This window comes from Moschus berezovskii, chromosome 22 (assembly GCF_049115385.1).
Source record: "Moschus berezovskii isolate FMDL1 chromosome 22, NW_MosBer_1.0, whole genome shotgun sequence".
Lineage (NCBI taxonomy): Eukaryota > Metazoa > Chordata > Mammalia > Artiodactyla > Moschidae > Moschus > Moschus berezovskii.
Window position 1 is genome coordinate 53,780,813 of NC_142481.1, and position 15,471 is coordinate 53,796,283.

The 15,471-nt window shown below is 46.8% G+C and overlaps 1 protein-coding gene across 1 annotated transcript in view; it reads right to left on the reverse strand.

The window, feature by feature from the left end:
* CDH13 (cadherin 13) overlaps positions 1-15,471 on the reverse strand; it is a 1,084,595-nt gene that overhangs the window by 96,328 nt on the left and 972,796 nt on the right. Inside the window, exons 9-10 of the mRNA XM_055413053.2 lie at positions 5,972-6,154; positions 2,307-2,560 (exon numbers count right to left, since the gene is read on the reverse strand). Of these exons, the coding sequence (XP_055269028.2) occupies positions 2,307-2,560; positions 5,972-6,154 (437 nt within the window). The remainder of the gene's footprint in view (positions 1-2,306; positions 2,561-5,971; positions 6,155-15,471) is intronic.

The window sequence follows — 15,471 nt, forward strand, 5'->3', positions numbered from 1 at the left end:
CACTATTGAGAACAGCGTGGAGGTCCCGCGGGGAAAAAAAAATAGAACCACTATCCAGCAACTTCACACATGGGCATATATTAAAAAAAAACAAAAACAAAAACCCCCACAAATTTGAAAAGCTACATCATTCTCCCCAATGTTCATAGCAGCATTATTTACAGTAGCCAAGGTATGGAAGTAACCTAAGTGCCCATCAAGAGATGAACAAATAAAGAAAATGTGGTGTATATATATATATATATATACACACACAGATACATGTGGAATATTCAGTTCAGTTCAGTTCAGTCGCTCAGTCGTGTGGAATATTACTCAGGCATAAAAAGAATGAAATCCTGCTATTTGCAACAATGTGGATGGACCTAGAGAAATAAGGCCGTGAAAGACAAATGCTCTGTTACCACTTATACATAGAATCTAAAAAAGAAAACAAAGGAGTGCCTATAAGAAACAGAAACAGACTCATGGATACAGAGAAAAAAACTAGTGGTTACCAGTGGGGGAAAGGTCTGTAAACTGTCCTTAGGATCTTCCAACAAATTCCCCTTTTGCCCGCGTCAGCTGGAGCTGGTCTTAAACAAAGAACCCCGACAGACCCGCCTCTTCCCCGTCCGTCCCACCTTAGTGGGGCATCTACTCCCAGATCCCGGACACCTGCTTCAGCCCCTCCTCATCGCAGTAGCATCGTCATGCCTGCCAGCACCCCGTGTTACCCAGCAAAGGCAGTATCCCAGGCTTAGCAACATCAACCCCATTTCAGTGCATTTCCTACCCACCCTGGGGTCACCTCTTCTACCTCCTGTTGTAGAAGTGCAAACTGACAGTTAAGCACCTCCAGAGACATCCCAAATTTGTACAACTACCTTACGGTGTGTTAAGTTACAGATTTCCTGATCTTTCTCTTTGATGTTTAAATTTTGTGTTTCCTTTGTCAAACTCTATACAGAAAAAGGGGAAATAAAAGGAGAAGAGGAAAAAAAAAGAATGGCTATTTCAGATTCACATTATTACAGGATTTGGCATTATTTTGTGCTTGTATCTAGTTCATCTGGAATTTCAGAAAGTTTTGTTGGAGAAAATAAACCCCCGTTTGGGTTGGAAAATAGCTTCTGCCAGCCTGCTCCACGGTCCTGTGGCCAACATGGAGATGGTGGCATGTTTCCAGCTGTTTCAAATCAGGAAAATAAGACACATGTTTATTTGAAGTGTGTCTAATACATGGTTATCGGTATCTCCTATGAGAAGATTATGTTCTGGAGGAGGAAGATTAATAGCTCCCTTTTGCAGAGACGAGCGCATGTTTGGACCTGCATGCCAATGTGTTTACTGTGAAACGCCGCAAGGGAGGGCATCTCGTCTCCACCAGCACGAGATGCACCGCAGATAATGCTCACTTAATTAAATCTCATTATGAAAATCCCTGCTTTTGAAGTACTGGACAGAGCTTCAAGAATGAAAAGGTTCATTTGAAACTTTTTCTTTTGGCTTGCTAAACATCAATGGAAAACTTAACCCTGATGGTGGTAGTTTAGTTGCTAAGTCGTGTCCAACTCTTGCGATCCCATGGACTGTAGCCCTCCAGGCTTCTCTGTTCATGGCATTCTCCAGACAAGAATCCTGGAGTGGGTTGCCATTTCCTTCTCCAGAGGATCTTCCCGACCCAGGAATCGAACCTGAGTCTCCTGCATTGCGGGGAGATTCTTTACCGACTGAGCTAACTCAACCTCGATGGTCCATTTCTAAGTACCAGGTAACATCTACTCCTTCCCCTTAAGAGTTCAGAGTCCAGAGAACTTGGCTGAGAGCACCGACTTTGCATATTGAACCCCAATGTTTCCATCCTGTCTCTTCTGCTACTAAGCTGGGCATCCTTGAGCAAGTTACTGAACCTCTCTGAATTCCTAATACCCTTAACTGTACATGGAGTTGGCCAAGCCTTTCTCATGAAGCTGTGGTCACTGATAGAGCAGGTTAAGCGTCTGAGACGCGAGGGGCCCTGGGTGGCAGCTCCTTCCACACTGTACTTGGCACCGGAAGAGCCCTAGGAACTTGTGGGAACACAGCCCTGGAGTCCCTCTCCTCCTGGGCTGCTCTGTAGCCAGGAACCAGGTATAGGGCCAGCTTCCCCGTGTAGTCAGCCTGGTCCCCTGGTGCCAGTGGCCGCCAACTCTTCATCACGACACAAACTTCCTGCTCAGCCAGCTCATTAAGCAGTGTATGTAGCGTATGTAAGTCAATGGTAACCGGAAGGAAGAGCCGCTCCGGCCCGCCTCCCACCTCTGGCCATGGAGACGCTCACCCACCTGATGGTCTGACGCTGCAGGGAGTCGGGGTCCGTGGCATTCACTGTCAGCAGCACGCTGCCCACGGAGATGTTCTCCTGCTTGGTCACCATCATGGGGTCCGGGTAGAAAACTGGACTCTCGTTGACGTCCAGGACAGTGATGTGGACAGTGGCCGTGGAGCTGGGGCCGTAGGAGACGTCAGGCACCAGAGGGTCCTCGTTTTCCACTTTGATCAGCAGGGTGTGAAAGGCAGAAATCTCATAGTCCAGAGGCTGGAAGGAAGAGAGGGGGGCTTAGCATGTGGGTCTGCCACAAAGGGCGGGCGCTTTTGCATGGAGGCCCTCTGACAGCCCCCGGGCTGTGCGGACACTCGGGGATGGATTCAGGTTCCGTGGACTAAGAAGTTTTATGCAACTTGGGCCCTCTTTCAGAAAAAGAGTATGAAACATACAGACACCAAGTTAGATATGGGAGTTGTTGAGGGTTTTAGACTGAGAAATAACCATAGCAATTGCATGAGTCTCAGAGATCTGGGTCTCTGGGTGTGAGATCTCTTTGAGTAAGATTCCTTGATAATGCTACATTAAAAGCCTTCCCACCTGTAGCCTGTAACCCCAAACTCCAGCACACCTGCGGGCTTCAGTGGGTGCATCTTATTCTACTAGAATGTCATGCAGGGAAAAGGATTCGGGAGGCTGAGCCATGAGGGGTTAACCTGCAGGGCCCTGCCTCCCCTGAGGGCACTGGAAAGCCTGTGGGGGCATTTTCATTTGTCCTCAAGACTCATTGGCTCTATTACCATTTTCTGGGCAGGGGGAAGTGATGCCAGATACATGGCCATGCCTGGGACAGTCCCACACACGGCAGGCTATCCCACCAACAAGCAGCCCTGCTGAGGCCCTTTCTAGGTGATCATGCAAACGGGCTGCTGGTGTCTACCTCCTCTGCTGCTGGGTAGACTAACATCAGAAGACATTAAGGAAATCTACTATAGACATTATTAACGTGGTGCCCTGCCCACCATAAAATGTCACAGACCACATTCACTCTGCCACTTTCCCTCTAAACCAGGAGCTTCAGTGAGGGTGGCATTTCCTGTTGATGGGAGTGTGTGTGGGGAGACATTTAGGTGAGACAAGGACACAATTTTTATTTCCGTGTTTACCGGGAAAAGGAGTAGCTAACTCATAAAACCCAAGACATAATGGGTATTCCTGCTGGGAGGACGAGGCTAGAGTACAGGGAGGTGATTCACACTCAACCAGAAGGAAGGGGATGGCAGTGCAGGCTGTAACGGATCTGGGAACGTGGGATGGGGGTGAGGACTGAAAGAGTTCTGTGGGCACAGGAGGTAGAAGGTGTAATCAGAGAAGCCGAGTGGGAGGAACTTTAGTCAGAGGTACACTAACTTCTATAATAATTACAGTTAACATGCATGCAGCCCACCCCACGCCTGTGAAAGTGCACAGAGGCACATGTGTGCACACATGCACAGGCACACACACACACACACACACACACACAAACTGCTGACCTGGAAATACTTCCTGGTAGTAATAGGACTGCCCCTCCCGCCCCTACCTAGAACTCCTCCCAACAGGGTGAGTATTAGGGTGTTAAGCCCTAACAGATATAAAGCTGTTGGTACCCAGGATCTATACTGTGGTTCCCTCCCTGGAACACAAGAATCATTTACCACTACTTCCTCCTTTCTAATAACAGATCTCTGTCCTTCCCAAGTGAAGGCCAAAATATGCAAGCCCATGAAGGATTTTGCGTTTTGGCTAGTGTTCCAGGTGACTCGTGTAGATGCTGACATTTCAGACTCACAGCATGGTGGGTCGGAGGGGCAGTGTGGGGACCGGAGGACACTATGCTCCAGTCCAGCTTTGCTTGTATTTTATTTCACTCAAGCCACAGCAAACACAGGCTGGGATGACTGTGCTCCTGTAGGGTTTATGTGGGGATGTACATTTACCCAAGCTTTGTCTTACAGCTGCAGGTCTGGAAAACTGCCTGCCACCTTTTATGGACACTGGATGAGATGCAGACAACAGCCAGAGGCTGTGTTATTTTACGGTTTTTATGGCATTGAAACCACAGTGCTGAGCGTAGGAGGGCAGTGTCAGGATCTCCCGGGAGTCCTGACGAGGGAAGAGGAGTTGGGAACTCGCAGAGCTGCTCTTTGCATGCAGATGTTTGGGTTCAGTTTGGACCAAGTTCTGAAAAGGTCAGGCTTGGGAGAAACCCAGAGCCCTTGTCCTCCCAACAAAGCGGGAAGCGTCTCTAAAATCTGACATTCTCAGTGGTTCTGGGTCCTACCCCCAGTGGCATTATGGAACTTTGCTGATGCAAATGTTTATACGGTCTGGCTAGGCTGAATAATGACCCCACCCCTAATATGTCCATATTCTAATCCTTGGAACGTGGGACTGTTACCTTACATGGCAAAAGGGACTTTGTAGATGTGATTAAACTAAGGACCTTAACTGGGGACAGAAGCCTGGATTACCCAGGTGGGCTCAATGGAACCATAGGGATCCTTGAAAGAGGGAGGCAGGAAAGTCAAAGGAAGGAGCAGATGTGGTGATGGAAGCAGGGGTCAGAGTCAGAGAGAGGAAGATGCTGGGGTACTGCTCTGAAGATGCTGGAAGGGGCCATGAGCCAAGAAATGCTCCAGAAGTTGGAAAGGATGAGGACGCATCAATTCCACTTTTCTCTGCTGCCCCCGGAGCCTGCAGCAGGAGTCAGCCACACCACCTGCAGTCCCATGAACCTGATTTTGGACTTTTAAGCCTCCATGTTGGTGGTCACTGTTACAGCAGCCACTGGAAACACACACAGGCACCAAGTGCCCATCACTTATGAGCTGGTGACTTCCTCACAACAGCCTGGAGAGGTGGGCTGTCCCGGCACCCTCGTTTTGCAGACGAGGAAACTGAGGCACAGAGAACAGTTATGCATCTTAGTCGAGGGCACATAGGGAGTAGATAGCAACGTTCCTGCTTTGTCCACTCAGATGGCTGCCATAAATACAGCTGCTTCCTGCTTCTCAGGCAAACTGCTTCAGCCCCCAGAAAAGAAGCTGTATTCCGCAGACGTCCTGGTCTGGTGGCAGCTCTCCCAGAACCTCCCAGACCCCTTCCTCCAGGACATGGGGAACACCAGCCACTCATGATCTGCTGCCACCCCCTCCCTCCCACGTTTCTAAGCCCTCCCTTTCCATTGTGGTCACATTTCCTTCTCGGACTCCCTGCAGCAGAGAGCAGCGTTCAGGGCTGCATGCTCACAGGCAGTTTCACACTGAGGATCACCCCGTGTGTGTAATTATTTGCTGTGTTTAAGAGAGTAATCCAGACTCTGCTAAGAAAGATTGAGAAAAAATGTGATAATTCACAATTTGAATATGGATCTTTAGAAAACCTTCACAGGTCCCATTTTTGCATATCTTTGATAATTAACTATCAAATGTCTGGAGAATGTGTTTTAAGTTTCCACGCAAGTTTAAGTCTTTAGGAACCTGTGGAACAGGTTGGTTTTAAAGCTGTGAGGGTAAAAGCACTCCCTCAAGAGGGAGACTTTCTCTATTTTAATTCTGGGAGGGGGAGACTGGGGCTGATTTGTCCTAAGCCAGGGGCCCTGGGTGCTCAGGCAAGGAGGAGGAGCACTAGAGGCACCCTTACTTTGACGACGGAGAGCATCCCCTCGTTGGTCTGAGGATTGGTGTGGATCTCGAAGCTCTGACCCGGGTTCCCATTGATGATGGTGTAGGCGGCCCTCCATGCACCCGTGGTGGGATCGTCCTTGTCCTCAACTGTCAGGTTGACAATAACTCCCACGGCTCCTTCCTCGACTGTGGCTTGAAACTGTAAACGAACAAAGCAGATCGAAACTGTCACTATTTTGGGAAAACAACAACAACAACGTAGAGAAGACCATTGGTGGAGCTCTCATGACATGCCTGGTATGGGGCACATCACCCTAGCATCTCATGAAGCAGAGGAAGCCCACGATGCTGTGCTCTGCCAATAGATGGCGGGCTTCAGGTTCCGCAGCCTTACATGGGGCCATGAGGCTGAATTCTCACCAGAGGATGTTGGTCAGGGCTTGCCTGGGCTCACTGGAGATGAGTGTTGAGAGAAGAGCTGTGCCTCCTCTGGGCCCCCTTCCTTCTCCCCACCTGGATGCAGATGACCACGAGGCCCAAGGGGAAGGTGGAGCCAAAGGAGGGACGGTGCTAGGGTCCCCGAGGCACCATGAGGAGGTGGACGGAAGCCCGTCCTGAGCTGCTGTGGAGTGAGACCCAGACTTGGATTGAGTTTGAACCTTTATGCATTTGTTCTTGCAGCCCTGTTACCAACTGTGAGTCTGTGTGCCCAATGCACAGTGAGGCCAAACAACATCAACATGGCAGAATCTGGAGCAGAGACAAGTTTACTGAGGGCCCTGCAAGGAGACGGGTGGCTCATGCCTTAAAAACCGCAAACTCTTGGAAAGCTGTCAGCAAAACCCTTTTCTAGGAAAGGTGCAGGAGGGGCATGGGCAATTGTTGCAAACGTCTTTCTATCAGATCCTTTGCTCTTGAGGTCAGGTGTTTCTGTAAACCTCCACCAAAACAAATGTTACTCTCTGCTCTGACCAGTAAGGGCAAGGTCCTAAGACTCACCTTTCACCCTCCGAGGTCTGGGGCCTGGGATCGGGGAGGGCCCCTCTGAGGACCAGTTACCCTGCCCCATGCCTTCATCCAGCACCAAGTGCAGGTCCTCCTACCAGTGCCCAGGCCTGGCTGAAGAGGCAGATCTCAGCTGGCAGCTCCCTCAGGGCCTGGTCCTCAGACCCTGCCTGGCTGTCATCATAGAGGGGAGCCAGGAGCCCAGCACCCAGCTAGCCCTCAGGGTCCTCAGGCCACCCATATAGGGTTGGGGGAGGGGTAGGTCCCGGGGACCCATGCAGACAGACGGCTGCCGCCATTAAGTCCTGGAGAAGGGGATGGGAAAGATGCGCTGCCTCAAAGCCTCGGCCTGGCCGGTGGGTGGCTGTGGTGAGGGCTCTGGAGCCCTGCAGAACACGGCCCCCAGCCTGTCCCTGGGACCCCCAGCTCACCACCCGCCAAGGCCAGGGAGGGCCCTGGGGAGAAGGCTGTTCACCTGCCTCTTACCACGCTTCCCTTGGAGGACACCACCTGGCCAACGGTTGGCCCAGTGGGATCTCTAAGGCCACGCTAAGGGCCTTGTGCTAACCCTCAGAGCTTAAGGTCTCACGGTAAGTTGCACAGAAATGACTGCACGGCTGCCTCTCCCCTAGTACAGCCCCACCCACCCTGAGGACAGGTGACCAGATACCAGAGCGCTCTTGCTCATACATGGAAGGGCTGGCATTGGAGCCCTAGAGTTTGACTCCAGAGCGTAACTGTACCATCTTCCCTAATGAAGCCAGCTTCATCCTTCCTACCCCTGGCCCAACCTAGCAGGACTTTAGAAAAGCATTTTCTAAGGAAACATATAAATCAATTGTTTGGAGCTTTGTCGTACCTATGTTTTTATTGTAATACATCTCAAATGTTTGTTGCAAGTAGGTGTGGTGAAAAAATAAATCAATAAATGAAAAATCAGCTTTCCCATAGATTGTGTTTCATAAGCCATCATTATTAGCACACTCCTTTGAACTGGAAGCATAAAGTATTGTTTTGTTGCTTACTTCTGACACACTACAGGTGAATAGTAACCTGTTTGCAAATATTTTATAAGCAAGTAATACCAATAAGCTGACAAGAAGAAGAAGAAGAAATATCCTAGAATTTCAATTAGTAGGAAAGAGAACCGAAAGACAGTAAGACAAGGTCAGAAGGCCCTGATGTTCAAAGAGAAGTAATTTGAGAAATGAAGTCCCGAAAGCGGTGGCTGATTAATTGACTTGCAAATCATTAATCAGAAGCCGTAATCTTGATGCTTTGAGGGAGACAGCCTGGGGATGGGAACTCATTCGTCTCTCACACCTCAGTGAACCTGGGTAGCTTGTTTCCCTTCCTTACAAGCAGTGCTGGGAAATTCTTAGAACACACACACCAGATGGAGAGGAGCTGGAGTGAAAGGGACGTGAAGGGTGCTGTCACATAGAAACAGCTCCAGGAGACAATGATTTTGACCTGATTCCTCTGAGTCTTGCTTAACTTAGTGTTAACTTCTATCTTCCCCTCATTCTCACAAGAATTATGAAATTCCAGAGCTTGAAATCAGGCTGGGGGTTCCTAGTCCTGTTAGAGTCTCCTTGAGGGCTTTTTAAAAACACTTTTTTTTTTTTTTCACTAACCCTGTTCCAATTCAGTTGGTCTGGGGTAAGGCCTGGGATTCAGTATTTTCTTGACCCGCACAGATAATTCTATTGATAATATGCAGTTTGGGTGGAGAAGCAAGACAGTTCAAGGCCAAGGATGCCCGAGGTGAGGATGTGAGAGCCCACACTGTGTACCGCGAGTCTGCCTGGGCGCCACGTTGAGCGGCCGGCAGTGCATCTGGGGACAGCAGGAAGGAGTTCTGTGATCGTCTACTGCTGTCTGCCGTGTGCCTGGGAGTGGAACATGGCGGCACATGCGCTACCAGACCCTGCAGGTTGCAGAGGAAGAAGCAGGCTCAGAGGAGGAAGGAAGAGCTTGGTCCAAGGCCACCGAGTGAGCCGCAGGTCACATCCAGATCTGGACTGCAGTAACATCTACTTTCCACAAGTTCTGTTACTCACGCCCACTCAAGATCCCCATTGCCTGCCCCAGCCTAGCGAGGGTCATTAGGGAAGAATTCCCTGAGAACTGAACGAAGACGAAAAGTTAGTGAGGTGAAAGTAAGAGTCCTCCTGGATCTGGAACGGCAGGTGCAGAGGCCAGTGGTCGAGGGAGCACCGGGCCTTTGTGGAGCAGAGGGGAGGAGTGTGTGGCTGGAGAGAGCCCTCTGCTCTTGGACTTGGAGGAAGAGACAGTCAGATGATGCAGAGCCTTGTGGGCCAGGGAAAGGTGTTTAGAGTTTACCTTGAGAGCAAAGTGAGGTCTAATCAAGGAACTGGAATATGTTTAAATCGACTCCTGAGAGAACTCGGAAAAAAAAATCTTTAAATATAGAAAACATTCCACACAATTATTATAGCCTCTGTTAAGACCATTATCTGATTCTTGCATAAACTATAAAGCCAGTTTCCTTGAGCATCCATTTAGAAACTCATTACTGCTTAATTAAATACTCATTCTATTAATTCTATTCAATGTTTTAACCCCATTATGTAATTCAAGAATGGAAAATTAAATAGATTAAAACGAAAGAGTACCATTTTATATTTCTAGAGCAATGCTCATTTTGTGATTTAAAAACAATAGACAGACATTAATTTACCATACCAGAGCAGGAGGAATTATTGATTATAACATTACTTCGCTTAATTGGAAAAAATAGATAAAGTTACTTTCTGTTAAACTGTGCTGTAAATCAAGTATGAGATGTGAAACATGTTTTTACACAATCAGTGTGGGGGACTGGCTTGGGACATACTGAGTTTCATTAGCTCTGTCTTGCAATTCAGAGCTGAATTATTTCATTTTCTTTTCTCTGATAAGGTGAGGTGAGTTCTGTGATGGACACTTAGGAAGAGACTACCTGGACTTGCCACAAAGGTCATCCATCACCAGAGGAAGAGGGACTTGCATTTTAATTTACACTGAGAATGTATGCTCTTCCTCATAGAGCAAAGAGTTGCTTGTTAAGTTTAACCTGGAAGATGGAAATGACGGTTAGCAGACTAGAACGCCACATGTGGGGAGAAGTGACAGCTCATGACTTTAAGGGACAGGACACAAGCAAGGCTGTTTGCTTGATTGCTGGAGTCCAGGTTCATGAGCTGCCAACCCTGGGGTTTCATGAAGAACTGATGCTGAAGTTGGAAGGATGGGATATAGTTGACTGGGCCCTGGCTTTGAAACAATTAAAAGATAAGGCCCTGGAAAGTTTTACACACTTAAGTTTCTATTTGTGAGGATAAAAGGGTGATGGAGACATCATTAGAAACTGATCTTAGCAGCTTTTTAATGAGTCTGTATTTACATAAAGGATGCAGCTTGTTGGAAAAAATCTAATATCTGGCTGATAACCTAATGGGTAGAAACCACCATTGCTGTCAATAAGATCATGTGTTTAAGGATCTTGGCACATTGCCTGGCATAGAGTAAGGAATCAATATTTGTTAGAAGTGGTGATGATGATTGATTTCATTCAATCTCATATCAAATTCTTACTAGTGAATTGGAGAATAAGGCTCAAAGCCCTGTGACTCTTTCTTTTCTTATCACAGTCTGCCTTCCAAAGTGGTTGTTTTGTATAGATCTCTTATTTCCCTGGATGGGTGTGGAAGAAGCTCTTTCCTTTTCAGTCATATAGACCTGACCTTCACACCCTTACTTATCCTTGTCTTGCTGTTTAGCACCAAGGCAAATGATGTTAACTTATTGCACCCACATTTAGAAGGGACAGCTGCACCAGATATCTAGTTTCCTTCTATCTATAATTAGGATTCATCTTGGGACAGAAAGATGCAAGACCTTGCTTAAATAAATGGTCTTTAAATGTCTACTGAATGTCAGGGGGTCTGCCAGGCACAGGATGTATAGCAGTCAATGAGAGGGATGCCATTCTCTCTCCCCTCAGGGGCTTATAGCTCAGGAGACTGACACATTTTCTCCTGGTCACTCCCTTTCTTCATACACACTGCTCACCCATGGCGTATCCAAACAGTCTGATTTCTACCATTTCTCCACTGTCATACATCCCAGGCTGCACCTGTGGCCAATTATGGATGCTTCTGTGTTTGGCCATGATTTAGTTTCCAGATAGGGGTCATTTTAATAAATGGTGCTGGGGCCACTGGATAGCCAGGTGGGAAAACAATGGATCTTGATCCCTACCTCATGCCATACAGAAACTGTGAAATGTAAAACAATAAATGTTTTAGAAGAAAACATGGTAGGCTATTTTAATTCAGCTCACAGATAATGTTATGTGTACCTTATATATATCAGTTCAGTCAGTTCATTCACTCAGTTGTGTCTGACTCTTTGCGACCCCATGAACCGCAGCACGCCAGGCCTGTCTGTCCATCACCAACTCCTGGAGTCCACCCAAACCCATGTCCATTGAGTTGGTGATGCCATCCAACCATCTCATCCTCTGTCGTCCCCTTCTCCTCCTGCCCTCGATCTGTCCCAGCATCAGGGTCTTTTCAAATGAGTCAGCTCTTCACATCAGGTAGCCAAAGTATTGGAGTTTCAGCTTCAACATCAGTCCTTCCAATGAACACCCAGGACTGATCATATAAATATGTATTATAATGTAAAATATTTAAAATATATATAATGTAAATGTATAAAAGGTAAATGTATATATAATGTGCACACAATATACGTATATATAACATGCACACAATATAACATTGATAATACTTAAATAAAAATTTAATGTGTAGAGTTCTACATAAAGTTTATTCAGTATTTTAAAAAGACTTTATGTCTAAGAAGTGATTAACAAGAGAGACCCACAAGGGACTCTGAGTTGCTTGGCGGAGGACCACCTGCTCATCTGCCAGCCCTCAAGACAAGTGCACCTACTGAGTCCTTTCAGCTCACACTCCCAATATGCCTTGTCCACGCGTCCTCTTCTCCCCATTCCTGTCTTATTTGGAGCAAATCCCAGACATACCACTGAATCTGTAAACATTTCAGTGTTTATTGCTAAAAGTTAATTTTTAAGAAAACAGAATCAAAGTCCTTCCTTGATCCAACTAAGATTAATTTCCTATACTGACAATTACTATGATTTCTGTTGCTTTACTAAAAGTACTTGCATATTGTCTCTACTGTGGGTGGAGAGAGTGCTGTGTAGCCGTGGTAAAGGGCAGTTAGTGATGCACCTCTTAGGCTTCTCCACAAGCATTTTCTCAGTTAAATGTTTCCAGCTACCCTGACTAAACAGGGGAGGAAATGGAAAAACTGAACATGGAAAGACTTCCATGATAATAAAGAATAGCAGCTCAACGAGAAAGAAACATGATCTGAGTGGAGAAGACTCTCCATGGCTCCTGGCCTGCAGGCAATGTGGTTCTTGGTCTGGGAGAGCAGATGCACACATCCTCCAGTGCATGTGACCCACCTGCCCTGGGGAGCCCTGGGCTGGGAGGAGAACTGTGTGCCTCCCAGGAGGGCTGTGTCCAGGGTACTGTTCCAAGGAGAGGAAAGAAAGTGTCCCTCAGAGGCAGGGGGATGAGCCAACGGGCAGGAGGGGGAAACAGTATTTACGGCGTGCTGTGGCAGGAAGTGTCTTCCCGCCCCTTCAGGGCACCCTCTTTTGTGCTGGTTCATTTTCTTAGTGGAGAAAGCCATTTTCACGGCTGCTGCAGACACCGACGGGGTGCTGGGTGCCAGCTTCTGAGGAAGATGCCTGGCCAGGTTCTGGCTCCCTGGGTGCCCAACAAGTTTGGTTTGCACACTTCCTCACACGACCTCACCTGCTGAAGTTCCTCAGATCTGCCAATGACAGACCCACGATGCGGCCGAAAAAGTGAGCTTTTAGAAAGAAGTAACTCAAGTACTGAAACGTGCTTTTTCTCCTCAAAACACAACGAAAAGACAAGAGTCACTGAAGACTGGAAGAAAAACAATGCTGTTGGCAGGGTTCTCAAACCATGCTCCTCAGAACAAAGAGAGATGGTGCAGGAGTCCCACCAATGTGTCAACTATTTTCCTCTAAACAAGAAAGACAGAAACTGCCCAAGGAATCTGTTAACTGAATTTTATCTGTTTTGTATATTAGAACTCTTGTCTAAGATTTTGCTTGGAAAAAAATTCTGCAGCTAAAAAGAAATTTGAAAAGCACTGCCTTAGGGAACTGATGAAATAAAAATTACATTTGATGGTGAGTAAAAAACAAAAACCAAGGAGCAAATATGCCTGTATTGTTTTTTTCTCCAAATGGCCTGCATGGAAACTTGATTTCATCTGATGTTAACATCTCACCTTCAGTTGAGCTTCTCGTCTTAAAAAAAAAAAAATGAAAGAAAAGGCCAAATACATATGTTCATTTACTGGGATGATTGGAAATAATTTAATTTTGAGAAGCAAAGAGATTTTCTGCAGGGATACATGTTCAACCACAAAAATTAGAACCTGAGTGAAGAATGACTTTTTTTTTTTTAACAATAGCATGATCTGCTCTAAGGACTTTAGAATTTGGTTTATGCCATTCCATATGTTTACAGGAGGGGAAAGTTCAGTGAAACGAGTAAGTTCTGATCCATCTCTAACTCACGGGTAAATTCTGTGACTTCTGGGTCCTGGTTTGGTTATCTGAGATGTAGGGTATCAGGAAAGTAGGAGTTCGTAACACTGACTACACATCAGAAACACTTGAAATCTGCTTAGTATCTGGGATCTCACCCACATTCAGAGATTTTCCCTGGGTGGGGCTAGGTATTTGCATGTCTAAAAACTCCCCCAATATGATTCTGATGAAGGAGTGTGAGAACAGCTGCTTGAAATGACTCTTAAGGCCGCCTCCTAGTGTTAGGATCAAGCTTTAAACCAATCTTAGGGATCCGTTCCAGTGTGTGTAGGTCCTAGCAGATGCTGGGAGGGCCAAAGGATGCCACTGGGTGGCAGGGGTCATCCTTGAGATTTCTTACAGTCTCTGCTCTAGGAGTCTATCAGGGTTGCTTACAGACCAACAGAAAACATTTGCCAATGAAAATCACAGGGCTATCTCCTGGAGGTTACGGTTTTCATCATCCCAAACAGAAATCCTGTATCCATTAAGCACTCATTCCACTCCTCTCCCCGTCCCAGCCCCTGACAACCACTAATCTACCTTCTGTCTCTATGGATTTACTCTTCTGGCATTTTGTAGAGATGGAATCACATAATACGTGGTCTTCTCTGTCTGGCTCCTTTCAATGAGTATAGTGTGTTCAAGGTTCATCTGCACTGTAACCTGTGTCCGTACTTTGTTCTTTTTTATGGCTACATAATATTCCACTGCATGATGGACCATGTTTTATCAATCCATCCTTCCACTGTGGGCTGTTTCTACTTCTTGACTGTTGTGAAATGTTGCTCTGAACATTCATGGACATGTTTTTATGTGGACATATGTTTTCATTCTTGGGTATATGCCTAGGAGCAGAATTGCTGGGTCACATGGTGACTCTGTGAGTAAGGCAGTGGGGATTTATGTCATTTATCAACATGCACAGAGTCCTTGGTCTGTACCTTCTAAACATGTGAGGCTGTGTACTGTTTGCCCGCTTCTCAGAGCTCACTGCCCCCTTGTCCCATGTGAGGAGAGGCAACTTGGGATAGAAGCTTCCCTCTTTGAACACAGGAGGGGCTGGGAAGGAGGAGGATCTTTGGGAGCCATATCTCCTTGGACTAACCCACTAAAGCAGCCTTCTTTACCTATTTGCATGCGGTGTCACTCAGCTTAATGTAGAGATGAGCTGGGCGCCCTGGAGTTCACAGAGAACAAGCCCTGTTTTGTGCATGACCCTTGCAGCTATTTCTAACTAGAGGAAGTACATCTTTAATCTCCTGAGCAGTGGGAGAATCGACACACTTGGTTAGGCTCCTGATGCTAACACCCCAGTACAAATAAGGACAAGAGAAACCTTCTGCTTTCATTACAAGGGATTTGTACAAATTCACACATGGAATTGACTTATAGCTTCTAATTTATATTTAAATCCCAAATGTCGTAGTCAGAAGAAACAGCTCTAAATCCATTATCTGTGTCTGTACCATTGATTCCTGTTTCAAATAGACCCCAGGGGCCCACTTGTAATTCCCATTGGCACCTCTGCGTATTTCTTCCCAGAGGTGGCTTGTGGAGCACCTGAGAACATTCAAGTCCCACGGGGAGAAGAGATGGATGAGAATTGTTCCTTTGGGAATCAGACCCAGTGAGAGAGGGAGGATTAGGAAAATCATCCTCTGTCCCTTCGGGGTTCTGATCTTGGGTGGAGCCACACGGGAGTTTGTGGGGAGAGAGGTGCCGAGGTCTTTCACATTGAAAAGAATGAATGACGGAAAGTTGCTCATGTTTAACACCCCCATGAAGCTCCACCACCTATTGGTTGTGTGACCTTGGCCAAGTCACTTAACTTCTCT